This window comes from Kogia breviceps, chromosome 17 (genome assembly GCF_026419965.1).
Source record: "Kogia breviceps isolate mKogBre1 chromosome 17, mKogBre1 haplotype 1, whole genome shotgun sequence".
Lineage (NCBI taxonomy): Eukaryota > Metazoa > Chordata > Mammalia > Artiodactyla > Physeteridae > Kogia > Kogia breviceps.
Genome location: NC_081326.1, coordinates 208,688 through 229,213, shown reverse-complemented (window position 1 = coordinate 229,213; position 20,526 = coordinate 208,688). Strand labels below are relative to the sequence as shown.

The following is a 20,526-nucleotide window of genomic DNA, read 5'->3' as shown; positions in this document are numbered from 1 at the left end:
GGCTGCGAGGCATGTGGGATCATAACTCTCCGACCAGGGATCGAACCCACACCCCCTGCATCGGAAGGTAAAATCTTAATCACTGGGCCACCAGGGAAGTCCTCAAGTTGCTGTTTAGTATCCTTTCGTTTCAGCCTGAAGGACTCCCTTTAGTTATTTCTCCTAAGGTAGGTCTACTGGTTATAAATGCCATTCAGCTGATATCTGGAAATGTCTTAATTTATTTCTCCTTCATTATTGAAGGGTAGTTTTTACCAGAGAGATAATTCTTGGTTGACAGGTTTGTTTTTTTTTTCCTTTCTCATTTTAAATATGTCATCAACTGCTTTCTGACCCCACAGTTTTGTTTGTTTGTTTTAAACACGTCCCAATTTATTTTATAAGGCCCTAATAATTTTGAAACCAATAGGGACATTACAAGAAAGGACAGTGTAGGCCATTTCTCTCATGCATACAGATGCAAAAATTCTAAACTAGATATTAGGAGATTAATTCCAACAATACATAAAAATGATATACATTGCCTATAAGTGGGCATTATTCCAGGAATTCTCAGATGATATACAAAAACACAGTATGCATGGGCTCAGCATTAGTAGTCAACAATAAAATGCCATTTAAAATGAGACTTTTTACTTATTTTTTTATTGAAGTCTAGTTGACTTACAATGCTGTGTTAATTTCTGCTGAACAACAGTGACTCAGGTATACACATATATACCTTCTTTTTTTATATTCTTTTCCATTATGGTTTATCATATTGAACACAGTTCCCTGTGCTAAAAAGTAGGACCTTGTTTATCCATTCGGTATGTAACAGTTTGCACCTACTAACCCCAAACTTCCAGTCCATCCCTCCCCCACCCTGCCTCCCCCCTGGTAACCACAAGTCTGTTCTCTATGTCTGTGAGTTTGCTTGTTTGGTAAATAGGTTCATTTGTGCCGTATTCTAGATTCCACATATAAGTGATATCATATGGTATGTCTTTCTCTGACTTAACCTCACTTAGTATGATAATCTCTAGTCACATCCATGACCCCAGAGTTTTCAATGAGATATCAGCTCTTAATATTATTGAGGATCCCTTGTACATGACAAGTTCCTTTTATATTTCTGCTTTCAAAAGTTTTTGTCTTTAAATTTTGACAATTTCACTACAATATGTCTTGGTGTGGATCTCTTTGATTTTATTGTGTTTGGAGATCACTTACCTCCCTGTGTATGTATACTTATGTCTTTCATCAGATTGGCGGGGGGGTGTTCAGCCATTATTTCTTCAAATATTTTTTCTGATGTTTCCTCTCTTCTAGTACTCCTATAATGCACATGTTTCTCTATTTGATAAACATATCCCACAGGTCTCTCAGGGTCTTTTCATTTTTCTTTCTGTTCCTCAGACTACATAAATTCAACTGTCTTATCTTCAAGTTCACTTATCTTTTGTTTCACTTGTTTAAATCTGTTGTAGAACCTCTCAGTGAGTTTTAAAATTTAAGTTATTGTATTTGGGTTGGCCAAAAAGTTCCTTTGGTTTTTAAGTAAAAATAAAACATACATTTTTACATTTTCACCAAGGACTTTAATTAACAATGTAGTCACCGTTTTGTTCCACTACCTTCTGCCATTTTTCAGGCAACTTCAAATTCCATCCTCCCAAAATTTTTATCTTTTTGAGGAAAGAACTGTTCCAGGCGCCTTTTACAGTCTTCCAGGGAATCGAAATTTCTTCCATTAAGAGAATTTTTGAAGACTAAGATAAATGGAAATCCGAAGGCACAATGTCTGGGGGACACAATGGATGAATCAGAACTTCTCAGCCAGGCTGTAACAGTTTTTGCCTGGTCATCAAAGAAACATGAGGTTTTGTGTTATCCTGATGGAAGGTTATGCATTTTCTGTTGACTAATTCCAGACACTTTTTGTCGAGTGCTGCTTTCAGTTGGTCTCACTGGGAGCAGTACTCGTTGGAATTAATTGTTTGGCTTTCTGGAAGGAGCTCATAATAGAGGACTCCCTTCCAATCTCACCATATATGCAAAACCACCTTCTTTGGATGAAGACCAGGCTTTGGCGTGGCTGGTGGTGGTTCATTTCACTTGCACCACTATCTCTTCCATTCCACATTATTGTACAGTATCCACTTTTCATTGCCTGTCACTATTTGTTTTAAAAATGGAACATTTTCCTTACGTTTCAGTAGACAATCGCATGTGGAAATACAGTCAAGAAGGTTTTACTTCGTTTAACTTATGTGGAACCCAAACATCAAAGTAACTAACATAACCAAGCTGGTACAAATGATTTTCAACACTTGATTTGGATATTTTGAGTATGTTGGCTGTCTCCCACGTGGTATAACATTGACTGGTCTCAGCTGATGTCTTGATTTAATCACTATCAACTTCAACTGGTCTACCCAACCATGGAGCATCATCCAGCAAGAAATCTCCAACACACAACTTTGCAAACCACCTTTGACATGTTCAATCAGTTACAGCACCTTCTCCATACACTGCACAAATCTTTTTTTGCGTTTTTACCTTTCTTGAAATAATAAAGCGTAATATGCCAAAAATGTTGCTTTTTTTCTCCATCTTCAATATTAAAATGGCTACAAAAAAACTCACCAATTTTGATAAGTTTTTTTTTTTAATGCACTGATATGACAGCTATCACCATACAGTGTAACAAAATTGTTTCAAATGAAGTTAAAAGACAACTAAGCCCTACTAGAGCCATCTTACGGAAAAAACTGGACAAACTTTTTGGCCAACCCAATACTTTTCAGCTCCAGAATTTCTCTTTGCTTTTTATGATTTCTCTATCTTTACTGATATTTTCATTTTGCGCACAAATTATTTTCCTGATTTCCTTTAGTTTTTAATCTATAGTAAACCTTTAACTCACTGGAAATATTTAAGACAGTTGATTTCACATATCTGATTAACAATCCCAATGTCTGGGCTTCCTCGGCGATGTCATTTTTTTTTTTTTTTTCCTGTGAATGCACCAATTCTTCCCTGTTTCTTTGTATATTTTGTAATTTTCGTTGAAAATTGGACATTTCAGTATTATTTGGGGGGTCTGGGAATTTAATTCTTCCACCCCACAGGGGCTGCTGAAGCTTAACTTACTGAGAGCTGGATTCATCCATTTATGAATTTCCCATACTATTTTGTAAGTTGTGTGCTCCTTATCTTGTATAGCAAAGTGGTATTTTTGTTTCATTGTCTCTGTCATCAGCTAGACCTGACAAAGATTCACTTAAATGTTTGGTTCCAAACAGCAGGGAGGTAGACATGTACTGTCTCTTTAACTCTCATGGAAACCACTTCAGCCTATGAAGGGGTTGGAAAAATGTCCCCTAGACTCTGTGCCAGTGCCTCAGTGATCAAAGCTTCATTCAGCAATCAGTACAAACCCTGATATACTGCCCACCCTGGCTCTAGCATTCTGCACCAGGATTGTGGGGATAGGTGATGTGGGACAGTAGCTGCTACCAGCAGCTGAAATTCCCCATTTTTTAAAAAAACATCTTTATTAGAGTATAATTGCTTTACAATGGTGTGTTAGTTTCTGCTTTATAACAAAGTGAATCAGCTATACATATATCCCCATATCCCCTCCCTCTTGCATCTCCCTCCCACCCTCCCTATCCCACCCCTCTAGATGGTCACAAAGCACGGAGCTGAACTCCCTGTGCTATGCGGCTGCTTCCCACTAGCTATCTATTTTACATTTGGTAGTGTATATATGTCCATGCCACTCTCTCACTTTGTCCCATCTTACCCTTCCCCCTGCCCGTATTCTTTACCAAAATCTTCCCTAGACCACAAATGTTCAACTCTATAGAATTCTAAAGTCATTACTTCACATGGTTCCTGCCCGTGCAGCAGCTGTTTAGGTGGAGGTATGGATTCCTGGAACTCCCTGCTCTGCTATGTTTTGAGACACCACTCTCCTTAGCTGCCCTCTTGATCCACTTTCTTAGACTAGGAAGACAGTGGTCACTTGTTTGTATGTTCCCCTCTTCCTCTGCTTCCCTCTACTGTAAATCATAATGCACATTTTCATATTAGATACTCTGAGCACTCCTATAATACAGTAACTAGTATGCATTTAACCAGCCTTTCCCAAAGTTATTTAAGCACAAAGCCTTTTGGTCATATTCCTATGAAAACCCTCTAGAAAAGTGCCCCATGGAGCAAGAGCTGACACCTGCTTTTTCTTCTTTCTCACGTAAGCATGAATGATAGATTTCCTTCTCTTCCTCCCTCTAGTTTTTCAGATTATCCAGATTACCATCATGGTGCTCATTTTTTCATTTTCACACTGCATTAGTTTTCTTTTCTATTTATTTCCTCTGAAGACACTCTGTAATTTTGGTGGGAAAGGACTGGCTGTCATAACAGGAAGATAATCCCACCCTATAAACAAACCTTCCACCTTTAGCATTGCTTTACTCCTAGCAATTTCTTCATTTCACAGAATCCCAGGTGGCAAAGATGGAGCAGGAACAAAAGCAGCTGTGAACAAGCCTGAGGGCTCTAACTCGGCAGTTACCACATGTGGGTTACACTGAAGACCAGACCAGCTGACAGTTTCTCTTTGGGCATCATAGTCTCTCTTGTGTTTACTCAGGGCTTTAGGTATTGCTGGTGTCAAGAAGGTACTACTGCTGACTGTGCCATCAAAATCTGCCCCAAGTCTCCCCATTTTACTACATGGTACCCTAACTCACTTGTTTCCTCAAGCCAGAAACTCAGAGGAATCTTGTTTCTTGTCTTTCCTTCACAAACCACATCAAACCCATGAGCACATCCTGTTGCTGCCAACTCTGAGATACATACTGAATCTACTGTTTACCATCCTAGTCCAAGTCATCATCTTCCCTCAGACTTGAGCTACTCCCAAAGTCTCCTGGATGCCTTTACTCTGGCCTCCTTCTAAGTAATCCTGCACAAATTTCAAACTGTAAGATCACATCCTTCCTTTCCTAGACAGCAGGGAGGTTTTAACACGCCAGCTCTTTAACACTGTACACATGTTCTCCATCTTCACTTGCTGCCACTCCTGCTGCAGAATTCCCCTTCATCCATATGCACTATGTATATTCCTGCATACACCATCCCACTCTGGCCTCTTGTTGTTTGCTAATTCAGTCTCCTCTACTGCAAATGCCCTCACAGCCCCTTCTTTGGTTCTTTCCAACTCAGCCTTCATAAGTTAGATAGAGAATCAGCAACTCCAGGAAGCTACCTCAATCTGCTCTCTCCCCAGTACACACACACACACACACACTCTCTCTCTCTCTCTCTCTCTCTCCCCCCTACCGACCTACCAGTCATGCTTACCTCTTCACTGCTCTCACATCCTTTTTACAGACCTCTATTATTATACTTCCTAGTATAATACTTTTACCTTTCTCTTCCACCATAAAGTGAGTCCCTTAAGGGCAGAGATGATTTGTCATTCATTTTGAATACTGTTTACCCATTATTTAGCACAAGGCTTACTATACAGTAAGTAAACATCAAAAAATGCTTCTTAGCGAATGTACAAATAAATGAAATACACTGATACATCCTCTCATTCAAACAGGGAACATAACAAGACTAACAACATCTTGATGATTGTCTAATACTCAACATTAATTATATAGTTATTGAATGTCTACCATAGGCCAAGCATTATTCTAGTCACTGGGAATACAGTAGTGAAAAAATTTTGGTTTGGAAGTTCTAGCCAATGCAATAAGACATGAAACAGGTAAAGAAGCATAAGTATTAGGAAGGAAAAAACAAAATTGTTATCGTAAGTAACATAACTGTATAAATAGAAAAGTTTTACTATACAAAACAGACATATGAATTGATAATAATATCCCCTGGACCCCAATGAATATATGAGTAAAAGTTAAGAAAAACAATTTGCAAAAGAGAAGCTGTCATCAGTAAATAAATATAAGAGAAAGTATTCAGTTTGACCAGCAGCAGGTACTCTACTATGAGGTTTACAGTTTACTTAACTGTATCAAGAAATCACAGCAGTTAACAGCAACAACAAAATGTATACCCTTTTGGGATTGACGCATATACACTATTGATGCTATGTATAAAATGGACAACTAGTGTAAATATACTATATAGCACAGGGAACTCTACTTACTGCACTGTGGTGACCTAAATGGGAAGGAAATCCAAAAAAGAGGGGATATATGTATATGTATAGCTGATTCATTTTGCTGTGCAGTAGAAACTAATACAACATTGTAAAGCAACTATACTCCAATAAAAACTAATTAAAAGCAAAAAAAAAGTGTATCCTTTAATCCACTAAAACAGTTCCTAAAATCTCTGAGAAATCATCTGAAATATATAAATACGTATATATGAATATCTATTAAAGAGTTATTTATGTTAGCAAAAGAATGGATATATACTATATGCTGAGAATATGGAAAGAGTAAAGAAATTATAATCTGAGGTCATAAAAATGTTGACGGTGGTATTGATGCGACTGCTGAGAAACTGTCAGCAGTGGAAACAGCTATAAGCTTTACAAGTTATTATGGTAACAATATATTGAGAAGCACAAAACCCACATTCAAAGGCGTCTACTGCATCAGAAGTCAGGATCATGGTCACCTGGAGCAGGAGGGAGAGGAAGGAAAGGGGAGAGCATTGCAGTCTCAGGTATGGACTGCATTCTATTTCTTGGACTGGACAGAAATTTATTCACTTTGTGATTACCTGATGAAATGTGTACTTATAATCTGCGTATGATTCTATATTATATTGTTCAATTTTAAAATGTATTAGAAATTTAAATAAAATAAAGAAATGCAAGTTACCCTCTGATATCCTCAGCCTGTTTGTGGAAGAATTTAATTAGAGACTGATGATCACTCACTATGGACACAATGAAAAGATCCCTCCTCTGGGGAAGAAGTTTAACTTAAAGATCTTTAAGTTGAATTCAAACCTAAGAGTTTAACAGAAGAATGAGACTTAAAAACTGTCAATAAAATTAACAGCCCTTAAAACAAGTCTGCTCAAACCTTCCCTCTTCTTTTGGTGGTTAAAAATTAATACCCTATGCAGAAGAAAACATACATGGTATCCTCAGAAATAATTTCTGATCCACTAATGACCACTTATGCCCCTGAAGATCAAACCCTATTATGTCTTAATTCGTGATTTTTATCTCCCTAAAGTAATTAGCAAAGAAGTATTAAAGTAATGTGTATTATCCTATTGTCACATAATCACTCTTACTAAAATTATATTTCTAAGAAAGATGAAAACAAAAACAGCCAGATTTCATAACAACACACCACTTAAGCAGGAATCTTGATGTGCTCGTTTCTCCCTCACCACCTCCCCACCCCCGCCAAATTATCAAAAATTTGCTACCAGAAGTACAAACGAGCCATCAGAGACAGTTCAGAGTTTCTGTTACATAAAATCTACGGTCGAATCCTGGCTCCATCCCCTGGCATTCCTGTATAATCAAGTGACAGAAATGTTCCTGATAAAAAGGTCTTTGGAGACAAGCCCACAGTCGGTGACTACTGACTACGGGGATCAGCCCTCTGCACTCACCAGGGAGGGTAGATACGGACGGTGTCCTGTGGAAGTCCCCTGAGGCGGCGCGCGGTCTCCTTGGCGAAAAGAACCTTCAGGCCAGCCCCAGGGGCCCCGCCCTGAGAAGAGCTGTCAGCCTGAAGCCCCGATAACTGCTCACACATTGCAACTTGGATGGTGCACTCCTCATGAAGCTCTAGAATTTTCACAGTCAATATACCAGATTTTATACCTAGAAGGTGAAGAAAAGAACAAAAGCAAAAATGAAGTCTAAAAGACATATGGTCCAAGTGTGAATAAAATTACCATGAAAAAGAGAATCACTTTCAGACAGCTTTCTTCACCTGGAGAAAATGGTCTATATATATTGATATTTTGCAAAGTAAAATACAGAGTCTAACATGCTCACAGTAACATCTTTTTTTTTTTTAATCAGCATAACCTGCATGTTGCATTTAATATATACATTTTAAGCAACATAAGAAACAGTTTTCTATCATAAAGAACCAGTCTTGCACATACGGAAAACTCAGATCCATCACTTCACAAGGCATGTTATCACTCCAAAACTTGAACCCTTTCAAAAATCACAACAAAAAGGAGTACGACCGGGTCCTCTCCACCTCATTACCTGCTTTGACTGTCTACTTTGAAATGACACAGTATGACTGGCCGGCTGCAAGTATTCTAACGATCGTGGACGTTCAAAGTTGAGGATTTCTGTGGACTGACGGGAGTTAGGGCTCTAGATTTAAATGGGTGGAATTCGATCTGGATTCAATCACTGGGTCTCTTATTAATTAAGTTGGCCAAGTTACACAGCATTTCAACACCTCATTTTTCTCCTGTGTAAACTGGGGATCATGCCACCTGCCTCGATTAACATTTTTAAGAGTTAAATAAGATAAATAAAGTTGAGAGTGTGCATAGCCTATAACCTGGAAATCCCAGCTATGTACCGAGGAACTCTGTCACATGCACCAGGAGATCTAGACAAGGCTGCACATCTCAGTGTTGTTTGTAAGAGGAGGAAACCCAGCATCAGTCCATAGCCAATGGGTAAACTGTGGTGGGTTCATGGAAGAGACACTCTACAGAAGCTTATGTGAATGGACCTGATCTGTATATATCAGCTTGGAGAGATCTCAAATACAAGAGGGGTAAACAGATATGTACAGCCTAACACCCATAATGTTATTTTTCTTAAACACAAAGACCAATAAAATATTGTTACAGATACATGTGTCATACAAGTACATAAATATGGGCTAGCAGGACATATAGAAAACTCGTTGTAACTGTTGAATCATGCGAGAAAGAGGAGTGTGACTCAGGAAGGGAACCCAGGGGATTTCAAACTTATCTGCCGTATGGTTTGTTATAAAAATATGTGAAGCAAAAATGACAAAAGATTAATATGTGTTATTAATTCTAGGTAGTAAATACACTTTTTTTATTACTGCTTTTTAGTTAAAAAAATAAATGAATTAAATGAGATAAAACCTAAGTGTCTGGCACAGTGCCTTGCTAATAACAGACACCAATATGACTTTCACTACCACTTTAGCTAACTAGTTAACAGTGAGTATAAAAATTAACATTTAAACAGTACCAGCGCCTTAGTTATAGAGTTTAATTTCGTTTCCATTTCCTTCTCTTTTCTCTAGTCATTTTCCCCGGACCCCAAGCTTTCCACACCCTCCTCTCTCTGAGTGCCACCAGCAAGTGTTCATGTATGAAGCAAGGTTGTGGCGTCTCCCCCAGAGCACTATCTGGAACTACGATTTCTAAGTATGTGTCTATCGTGAGACTGTTTCTTAAGGTAAGAAGGAGACAGAAGGGGGAAGGATGTGACCAGCACCCCCTAAGCTGTGCCGGTCACCATGGGGAGTAAAACACACTTTAAAGAGCGGCCCCGCCCAGGAAGCGAAGACTCAGTCTGCTCTGCCACGACAGGTGTCTTTTTAATAAAAAGTAGCTCACCCTCAGCTGGTGAACAGGAAAAGAAGTCAGGATATGTGGGGGTCACTGCGGTGCACACACCGTTTTTCCTGGGCGGGGCGGCAGTGCAGCGGGCAGTGAAGTTCACTGGCAGCAAAGGGAAAAACCCTAGTGTTAGGGACTGCACTCGCCACAGGCAAATTTCTGGACATATTTTAGGAATTTTTAAAACTTTTACCTGTACGCAGGGGTTACCCCCAACACTATCCTCTGCCACCGGCCGCAGCCGCTGTCCAGAGCCCCATGGCCCGTGCTCTCCAGCACCCACCGTCCTGCTGGAGTTCAAGCGGCCAGTGGTGCCCGGGCAGCACCGTTCTCCCTTAGGGCAACCAATTACTGTCATGTGCGGCTGATTAAATAGCGATACAGGTTTTCAGGGGTCTGCCCCCAACCCTACAGTCCACATAGACCCTGACGGATGTTACAAAAGGCAAGACACTACAGAAACACATAAATCGTATTACAGCAGAAATACCTATATACCTATGATGAGTCACACCGCTACTGACAGCAGTTTCTTTGAAGATTTTTATGAGAACTCCTGACAATATCTTAATAACTACGAACCCTGATTTGACCATCATCACAGCATGCCTGGTGACTAAACAGGTTTGGGAGTGCAATCTTGGATGCACACAGGGCTGCGAACAGCACCGTGAAGTCCCTCCCACAGGACGTGCTCCCACACAGGCCTGAGGAGAAGCCAGTGGTCTGCCTTCCCTGCAGAAAGCAAGCAGCGACATCTCTTCCTCTGAGGGAGAAAGAGCCTGGGACAACCCAAGACAAGTTATGCACTCAATGCAAGCTTTCAATCTGAGCACAAGAGATAATGGTTTTACAAACGAAGGAGACTGTTCTGCAGTTAGATGGAGGAAACATAAAAGGCCATTCTGTGACAGTGGGGCAACATTTTCCATAAATACTGTGAGACTCAGCCAAAGTTTCATGTTGTCAAGGAAGTGTCTCCTGAATCTCAGCCAGAGGCAACTATTCCTTCCCTCTGAAATCCTCAATACCTTATCTACACTTACAAGTATCCTCCTTTTTAAATGGAGATACTATCTATCAGCTAGTCAAGAACACTGCGAACACTGAGAGAGAGAGCACAGAAAGCCTACAGTGCAGGGCCTGGTCTGTCACCCACACAATAACGGCTGCCACTGTCATCAGTCACTGTCCCAATATCAACTTTTCAAGGCATTTTCAAATCTATTATGGTACTTGATCCACAATAGCCCTATGAAATAGGTAAGGAAGATATTAATCTCCCTTTTTGACAAATAAGAAAACTGAGCAAGTTAGTTGCTCATACGACTTTCTTAAGGTTAGAGAGGTTACTGGCAGATTTTATGCTCAAAACTGAGTATTCTCACAAGTCCTATACTTACAGTGTCTCGAGGGTAAATGGTAGTTAACGACAGGAAACTGAGGATGCTTTTTTTCCACCATTTTATTATGTTAAAACATAGGACTTCTTTAAATGTTTAAAAAAAAAAAAAAAGAAAGAAAGAAAGAAAGAAAAAGCACACCAGGTTGAGAAATGGACTCAAGTGAGGCTTCTCACTGGTTGGGCACAGTCAGGATTTCCACACTGAAAAGAAAGAGTATATAATTTGACAGAAACCAAACGCTGAGGAAGAAGTGCCCCGAAGACCAAATGAAAAGCACAGATATCAACACGGCACCAAAGTGGTTAAGACACAGGAACAGACGATTCACAGAGGAAACACACCACAGGATCTAGTAATTCCTATCCATACCTATGCCAAGCAGATGAAATACTCTGTAGTTAAAACAGCAGATAGTTTTAACTTAAAGGCCGACATTTGATGAATGAATGCATGAATGAGTGAGTGAGTTATTTTATCAGCAAACTACTCTTAAAAAAAAAAAGTCTTTGATTTTAAATGAGCAAGAGGCCACGAAAGAATTGAACAAGTAATATAAGAACAAAATATATTTTTGCTTCCTGGCTTAAATGACTTATTTGAAATATACAGGTGGCTAGGGTCCATTTATATGCATGTTAATTCCAATCCTCCTCAGTGGGTTATGTTGATGAATTAATATTTATTCTAAGGAAAATATTCATGAATACTTATACAAAAAATACTATACAAGAAATTAACAAAAACTATAAAAGAAAGTACCAGGTGAAGCAAGTTAGTACGGGGGGGAGAAATACTGTAATCATCCTCCTATAGAGATAGAAACATCCGTAATTTTTTATCATGAAATACTTTTCATAATATAATTGTTGCACTAACTTTAAGTTGCTCCACCACTTAATTATCCAAACGATGACCACAGAGTAATTTGGGATCTTCCCTGTATTAGTACTCTTTATCTTCATAGATATTCTAACAGGCTAATCCATAAAGCGTCTTGCTTTAAAATATATGTCCTACTATTCTCTGAAACTGGTACTTTTTCTCTTCTTCAGGCCAAAGCATCAACAGGTGTCCACCATTACTTTTTTCCTCAGTCCTCACCCATCATGTACACACACACACACACACACACACACAAACACACAGATTGGGTAGGAGGGCAAGACAGCATAGCAAGGCTCAGGGATGGAGATCAGGGGAGTTTAAAGTTCATCTGCTTCCTATGCAGACAGAGGAGCAGGTTTCTCTCTCTCTCTCTCTCTCTCTCTCTCTCTCTCTCTCTCTCTCTCTCTCTCTCTCTGTGTGTGTGTGTGTGTGTGTGTGTGTGTGTTAGGGGTGAGGGACAGGGGAAAACAGTGGTGTCATGATATCAGTGTTGGATTTATTAAGGCTGAGATACCTCTTAGTTATTACAACAGCCTGGCCCGAACTGACCTCCGCAGTCTGGTACCTGACTACTCTGCCCTAACACAAGGCCCTCCAGAGTGGCCCTCTGTACATGTAAATTTAACGACAGCCACCTCTGTTCTTGAATCCTTCAGGTGCCAACCACTGAGTAATCCAGACAACTGTGCACTGTTTAGAAACGCCTTTGTTACCAGTTACTTCTCACTGCTCTACCCTCAAATTCCACAACTCTACTCAAGCATCTTTAAATTGTTTCTACACCCATACTTTAAGAAAGCATTTCATCACCATCTCCCAGGTGAATTCTCTAACCACAATTCTCCTTTTCCATTCAGCAGGGTTTATCACTATCCTTTATGTCATCACTGTACCACTGTATCAAGATTTTAACACATAAAATGAATAATTTAGTCTATTAAATCATGAACTCTGTGCTGTACTTGGATAAATACCAATAAAATATATATGAGGTGAATGAACTCAAATAATACAAACTGATGTTAAGAATTTGGGGGACTATTTTTCTGTTCTTGATTTCACTGCCAACCAAGAGGGTTTTGACCTACCTCCCTCGCCTCAATTGGTTTTGATATTTACCCAAAGGATGCAAATTAAACTGTAATTCAAGTGATGCTCCAAAAAGAAAAATAAACAATACAGTCCAAAATCAAATCCAAATGATGTTTTTTCTATTTACTGTAATGTACCACTGGTTTTTTTCATTACTATGCACTGAAAGTTCAATTGTACTTATTTGTACACAATTATACTATCTTTTCTTTTGATAGGTTACAACTATGCTTAATTTTACCAATGATCCCAAACACCCAGCAATATTATGTGCCTGTGAGTATTCAATTAGTGACTCTCTAATTAACTGCATTATTATATTATTATTAATGCTTGGTACATCAAAATTTTAGTTTCTGAGTAAATGTTGTAAGCTGCCAGGAGACTCATTTCACAGATAATTTCACAACAAAATTCATAAAGCTCTAAGCAGGAGGTCTAGATTATAATACCTAAAAACTAAATTCTGAAGAAATTTACATCTTTGCCCTGTAAAAGCACTCTTTGTTTAAAATTTATGCTCCCCCATAAAATTTTAAGTCATCTGGCAATGATGAACAGACACATTTCTTAACCACAACTGCTTACTGAACTGTAAACAATTGTGCTTTCACTTCTTGATTCTACATTTTTTTTTTTCTGGCCTTTTCACCCAGTTTAAAATATTCTCTGCCAAAAGCCACAATAATTCTAAGCATGAAACAGAAATCCGAAACCCAACTCTTAAAAAAAAAAAAAAAAAAAAAAGACTAGATAATACTAACCAGGAGACTGTAAGGTTCCTCACAGTCCCCAGCAATGAGAACAAACAGAATTTAGCAGAGCACACCAGCCACCTGGGATCACAGTGTCACAGTGCTATCACCAGGCATGTCACCATGACTTGTTCTGCAGGGGTAGCCTGTATTGTTCCGTAGAGGGTGAATGGACAATAGAAGGTCCCATTTTTTAAGAAATACAAGTAAGGAAAAAGCATACAAAGGCTCCAGGAAGGCAATAGATCCCTAAGCAAAGTTCATACAAAACCAGAGAAGAGGGAGTTCTCTGGACGGAATGTTTGTGTCCCCCCTAAATCCGTATGTTGAACCCCTAACCCCACAGTGTGGCTGTATTTGGAGATGGAGCCTCCCAGAAAGTAATTAAGGCTGAATGAGGTCACGAGGGTGGGGCCCTGACCTCACAGGATTAGCGAGTATCCTTAGAAGAAGAGACACCAAGAGATCCCTATATCTCTCTGCTGAGCACAGAAGAAGCCAGGAAGAGGGCCCTCACTAGAAACTGACCATGGTGGCACCTCAATCTTGAACTTCCAGCCTCTAGAACTGTGAGAAAATAATGTCTGTGGTTTAAGCCCTTCATCTATGGTAATTTGTTATGGCAGCCCAAGCCAAATAAGACAGATTTTGGTACCATGAAGTGGGATGCTGCTATAATAAATACCTGAAAATGTGGAAACAGCTTTGTAACTGGGTAATGGGCAGAGGTTGGAGGAGTTTGGGGGTGCTTGCTAGAAATATGGATGTTAATGGTGAGTCTGGTGAGGTATCAAACGGAAATGAGGGACACGTTATTGGATACTGGAGGAAAAGTGATTGCTATGGACTGAATGTTTATGTCCCCCCCAAATCTATATATTGAGACCCAAACCCCTAATTTGACTGTGTTTGGAGGTGGGGCCGTTTGGAGATAATTAGGCCAAGAAGGTGGTGCCCTCATGAATGGGGTTAGTGCCCTTATAAGAAGAGACACAGAGAGAGGATCTCTCTGTTAGCATGTGAGGACACAGCAGAAGGCAGTCGTCTACAAATCAGGAAGAGGCTCTCACCAGGAAACCAAATCAACTGGTACCTCAGATTTGGACTTCCCAGCCTCCAGAACTATTAGAAATAAATGTCTGTCGTTTAAGTCACCCAGTCTATGGTATTTTTATTACAGCAGCCCAAACTAAGACAGCAATTTTTATTATAAAATGGCAAAGAGCTTGGCTGAATATTTTTAGTGTTGTATGGATGATTAAACAAACATGTGAGTCGTGAGCTTAGATAGTTATAAGAGATTTCTAAGCAAATGTTAAAGGTACGGCCTGAGTCCTCCTGACTTCTTACAATAAAATGCAAGAGAAAACGGACTGAAGAAGGAATTGTTCTGCAAAAGGGAAGATTTGTAAAATTCTCAGCCTATCCATATTGCAAAAAAATGAAAAAGGACGTTTGGAAGAGGATGTCAAAGGTGAAGCTAAACTATCACTCAATAAAGAGATTATGTGATTACAGGAGCAGAAACACTGCCAGTTTGAACTGAAGGAGACAGAGACCAGAAGAAATGAAGAAAGACTGTTAGACTCCCTACAGGGCAAAAGAACCATTCTGCTAATGTGCATCATCCTTCAAAAAAAGGGAAGGATGACCCTAAAGGCAATCCAGAGATCGGAAGGGCTGGCACTCTCGCCACAGCCCAGCACAGCCCCGCGGCAGGGCTGATATGTCCTCCTGGGTTTCAAAGGGTAGGGCTGCCTCTAAGGTTTGGGTGGGCGAGGCCGCCCCTCCCTGCCCCAGGGTGGCGCCTCTGCAGAGAGCCTTGGGTGAGGCCCAAGAGAGCTGGGGTGACACTGCCCTCCAGTGGACCTAGAGGCCAGAGCACGGAACCAAAGAGCATTGTCTTTGAGCCTTAAAATCTACTAGAACTTCCCTTGGTAGTTTTTGGACTTGCTTGGGACATATCACCCCTTTCTTCCTTCCTATTTCTTCTTTTTGGAACGGGATTGTCTACCCTGTACCTGACCCAGCATTGTAGTTGGAAGCACATAACTTGTCGGGTTTCACAGGCTCACAGTTGTTGAGGAATTTTGCCTCAGGATGAATCAGACCTAGAGTCTCACCCATATCTGATTTAGATGCTATTTAGATGAAACTTTGGACTGTACAGTTGACGCTGGAATGAGTAAGACTTTGGGGGCTGTTGGGGCAGAATGAATGTATTTTGAATGTGAGAGGACATGAATTATGGAAGGCCAAGGGCAGAATGTTATAGACTGAATGTTTTCGGCCCTCAAAATTCATATGCTGAGGCCCCCCCAACCCCCCAGTGTACCTATAGTTAGAGATGGGGCCTCTAAGGAAGAAACTAAACTTAAATGAGGTCGTAAGGACAGGGGCACTGATTCGATAGAATTAGTGTCCCTATGAGAAGAGAAACCAAAGAACTGGATTTCTCTCTCTTCCTCTCTCTTCCTCTCTCTCTCTCTCTCTCTCTCTCTCTGCATGAGCGCACAGCCAGGTGGCAGCTGCCTAGAAGCCAGAAAGAGAGCCCTCACCAGAACTAGATCATGAGGGCACCATGATCTCGGAATTCCAGCCTCTAGACCTGTAAGCAATAATGTCTGCTGTTTAAGCCGCCCAGTCTGTGGTACTTTGTTATGGCTGCCCAAGTTGAGATGGACTTATAACACGTTAAATTTCCCAAGGTGTAAATGTAAAACAGACAGCTAGTGGGAAGCAGCCGCATAGCACAGGGAGATCAGCTCGGTGCTCTATGACCACCTAGAGGGGTGGCATAGGGAGGCTGGGAGGGAGATGCAAGAGGGAGGGGATATGGGGATACATGTATGTGTAGAGCTGATTCACTTTGCTATACAGCAGAAACTAACACACCATTGTAAAGCAATTATACCCCAATGAAGATGCAAATAAATAAATAAATAAAGTTCCCTGTGCTATACAGAGAAAGAAAAAAAAAATTTTTTTCCAAGGTGTGGTGTGTATGGGACCACCTAGTGTGCAAACTGACTCCTTCCACTCTGAGTACAGACAAAGAAAGGTCTTCTTTATTAAAAAACTTCCATATTTAAAAACCTTATTTCATAGTACTGCAGGTAATATTTCTGGCTCAGAAAACAGGATTAAAATGGTGTCCAAAAATCACACTGAAAACAACTTTTAAAAGGTCATATAGGGTTTCCCTGGTGACACAGTGGTTAAGAATCCACCTGCCAATGCAGGGGACACGAGTTCGATCCCTGGTCCGGGAAGATCCCACATGCCGCGGAGCAACTAGGCCCCTGTGCCACAACTAGTGAACCTGTGCTCTAGAGCTTGCAAACCACAGCTACTGAAGCCCACGTTCCCTAGAACCTGCATACTGCAATTACTGAGCCCACGTGCCGCAACTACAACTACTGACACCTCTGCGCCTAGAGCCCGTGCTCTGCAACAAACGAAGCCACTTCAATGAGAAGCCTGTGCACCACAATGAAGAATAGCCCCCACTCGCTGCGACTAGAGAAAGCCCACACACAGCGACGAGGACCCAATGCAGCCAAAAAACCCCCCAAAAGTACCTTTAAAAGGTCATATGGCTGTTAAATATCTCTATTTTTATAAGTTTAACATCAGCTGAAAAGTAAATAAATGTGATGAGAAAAATTTTAGGAACCCAATTACAAAATCGCAAATTACTAATTGTGGATTGTTAGTAGAGTCCTCTAGAATTTAGAACTCATACCCACCCTCCTCTAAGCAATCCTGAAGAAGGGCAGAATTGCATGTGCATCTGTAGAGAAGAGCACACCCACTGCCAGGCCAACACACTGTAAATCTTGCAGCAAAAAGAACTGAAGATACACTTACTGATGTGCTGACAGAATCCAGGGTGTCCCTACTGCCATGTTATTCTTTTTTATTTATTTATTTATTTATTTATCTATCTATCTACCTACCTATCTATCTCTTCATTTATATTTTGGCTGTGTTGGGTCTTAGTTGCTGCACGCGGGCTTTCTCTAGTTGCGGCGAACAGGGGCTACTCTTCGTTGCAGTGCGCGAGCTTCTCATTGTGGTGGCTTCTCTTGTTGTGGAGCACGGGCTCTCGGCATGCAGGCTTCAGCAGCTGTGGCACGTGGGCTCAATAGTTGTGGCACACGGGCTTAGTTGCTTCGTGGCATGTGGGATCTTCCTAGACCAGGGCTTGAACCCGGGACCCCTGCATTGGCAGGCGGATTCTTAACCACTGCGCCACCAGGGGAGTCCTGCCGGGTTATTCTTGATACCTCCTCCACTATCAACCCTCAACCCCCTCTCACTCTCTAAGAACTATTAATAAAGGGCATTCTAGTGAAGAACTTCTAATTCATCAGTTAAGTCCATTTAAATTGGGTCAAAATAGGCAAAACCTACAATCAGGCAGAGCAGTGCACGTCCCAGTAGGAGTAAAGTGAATTCACAACTACTAAAGAAAAGCAGGTATTTTGGTCTTGGGTGCTACCTCCTTCCAAGGACACTGAAACAAACACTAACAGGGAGGAGAGGGAAAAGAAGAGGGATTAACTTAAGGATTAAAATGAGATGATATCATAGAAGTTATCATCCCTCAAAGGGCGTGCAGGGAGAGACCGGAGAGTGCAATCACAAGTGAAGCACTCAGGGACCCTGAGAGGGAAGCACTCTGAGAATGACGTTAACGGGAACGCTGGACAGGGCCAGGTAAAGGGCAACACAGAATCCCAAAGTAGAAATCACCTAAGGGTTGACAAAGTCAAACGTTCTCAGTAAAGAAACAGGCACAGATCAAGTGACCTGCATGGGCCTTCACTTCCAGCAGAGCTGGGACCATTTCTGCACTCTGGTGTCACGTGGAATTTTAAAATTTATCACTGACTCCATTTATTTACTTCATAAACACATCCTGAGTCACCAGGCATGGCTCAGGTTGCTGGGTCAGCCCTATACTTCCTTGTAGCACTTCGCAGAGTTAGGATTTACCTATACTTTATATAATTACAATACAATAGGGTACTGGAAGTATAACTACAAACAAAGAAAAGTATACTAGGCCTAGTGGTCAAGTGTATGTCATGAAAGACACAGGTGATACAGGAAGGAGGTATGTAGCGCTGTGACGGGTGCAAGGTGGCACAGCAAGGGGTCGGGTTGTGAGAGACAACCAGTCAGGTAGGCTGGGACCCTGACCAAGAATGCTCACCAGAGACTTTAACAGTGATGGATATCTACTCTGACACAAGAGGCAGTCAAGGCAAATTTTTTAAAGCAGACAAGTGATATCAGATTTGCCTCTTACGATGATGACTCCAATAGTCTGAAAATAAGGAAAGGGCAGTGGCAGGCAGACCAGATGGAGACTGACACAGTAATCCAGGCCCAAGGGAACAGGGGCCTGAACTAGTGGTTGATGGGATCAATGGAGAGACTGACTTGAGAGACAGTTGTAAAGTAGAATCACTAGCATCTAGGGACTGGACGGATTGAAAAAATGTACAAGAAAGCCCAATTTAAGACTGTGCAGTTCATGGGCCAGGGCAGGCAGGCGCTGGGGCACGCTGAGTCTGCTGGGTCTGCAGGACGCTTAGGTGCAGGCGGTGCTGAGGCTGGGCCCGGAAAGGCCACAGGACAGACTTACCAGACCGCCTAGCAGTCCCCGGGGAGGTGGCATGGAGACACCAGATTACCCAGCAAGGGGACACAGGACGAGAAGAGGGCCAAGACAGACGTCTGAGGAACACCTGTTGACGCTCGGCACAAAGTAGGAGCCAACAGAGAACCAAGAAGGAAAACGAACATGGGAGGAGGCAAAGCATGAGGGAGACCGTCCTTGAAGAAAGGGCAGCCAGCTGTGGGAAGGCTGCGTGAAGACAGCAAGTAGGAACGAGCACCTCCGCACGCTGGTGGAGATGGGGCAGCGCCACCCTGGATGCAAGGGGTGTGCTGAAAGTGACTACTCTTTTAAATCACTCTCACAATACACACGCAGTTTCCAATTTGTTTCCAACTTTATAAGGCATTTTAATAATCCAAGGACTCACTTATTCTGTTTGCGGGCTGGAAAGTTTTCTATTTTGTAACAAAAAGCTTTACCACAGAGTCTCTTCAGAAAGACGATGAGCAGCCACCCGCTCTCAGACCACCTGCCCGCAGGAAGACTCGCGCCTCGTGGGCCGCTGCAGCGGCCGCCTGGTCCGCCCACACTCTCCCCGGCCACCTTCCCTCGCAGACAACGGAAGCCACGTCTGGGCCTGCACTCTCAAGCAGGCTCCTTCAGGCACCAGCGTCCCAAGTGGAAATTATAACCCCTTTGAAAGTAAAACTAGACTAGTGAAAAGGTGAAGATGACACACACAAGATTTCACAGCATGGACAAAGGCCAGTGCGACACTGAACGAGGCTGGAGGATAAAAATGACCACTGGTTGAGCGAGCCAAAGAAAAGCCTGCCTTGCCAATATCAACACTTTTCTAAAGGTCAAAACCAGAATTTTGAACATATAGGTAATTTTCGTCACTAATGAGGTCCCAATTTAACTCTATGAATGAATTTTTATTCACTGAACCACATGCAGAATTCAACGGGAACCGTGTTTTACCCACTATATAATTCATTTAGAATGGGCTAACTGTGCAGTCTTATTTTGGGATCATTTACAACAGAAAAACAGAAATGAAGATTCTTTTAAAGCTCAGATCTATCAGAAAACAATCTGTAGAATTACTATTTTTCTTTTCATGTAAAAAGAAATGGAGAAAGCACAGATTAAATAAATGTAGAGAGAACCTGAAAGCATC

General features: G+C 41.3%; 1 protein-coding gene across 24 annotated transcripts in view; it reads right to left on the bottom strand.

Annotated features, from left to right (window-relative positions):
* The window catches only part of SPIDR (scaffold protein involved in DNA repair), a 374,802-nt gene that overhangs the window by 217,917 nt on the left and 136,359 nt on the right, over positions 1 to 20,526 (bottom strand). For all 24 annotated transcript variants that reach the window (XR_010837399.1, XR_010837398.1, XR_010837402.1 and 21 more), the window contains one exon: positions 7,606 to 7,819. Coding sequence is in view for 16 of the 24 variants with exons in the window: in XM_067017141.1 (XP_066873242.1) it covers positions 7,606 to 7,819 (214 nt within the window). In the remaining 8 variants the exon portion in view is untranslated. The remainder of the gene's footprint in view (positions 1 to 7,605; positions 7,820 to 20,526) is intronic.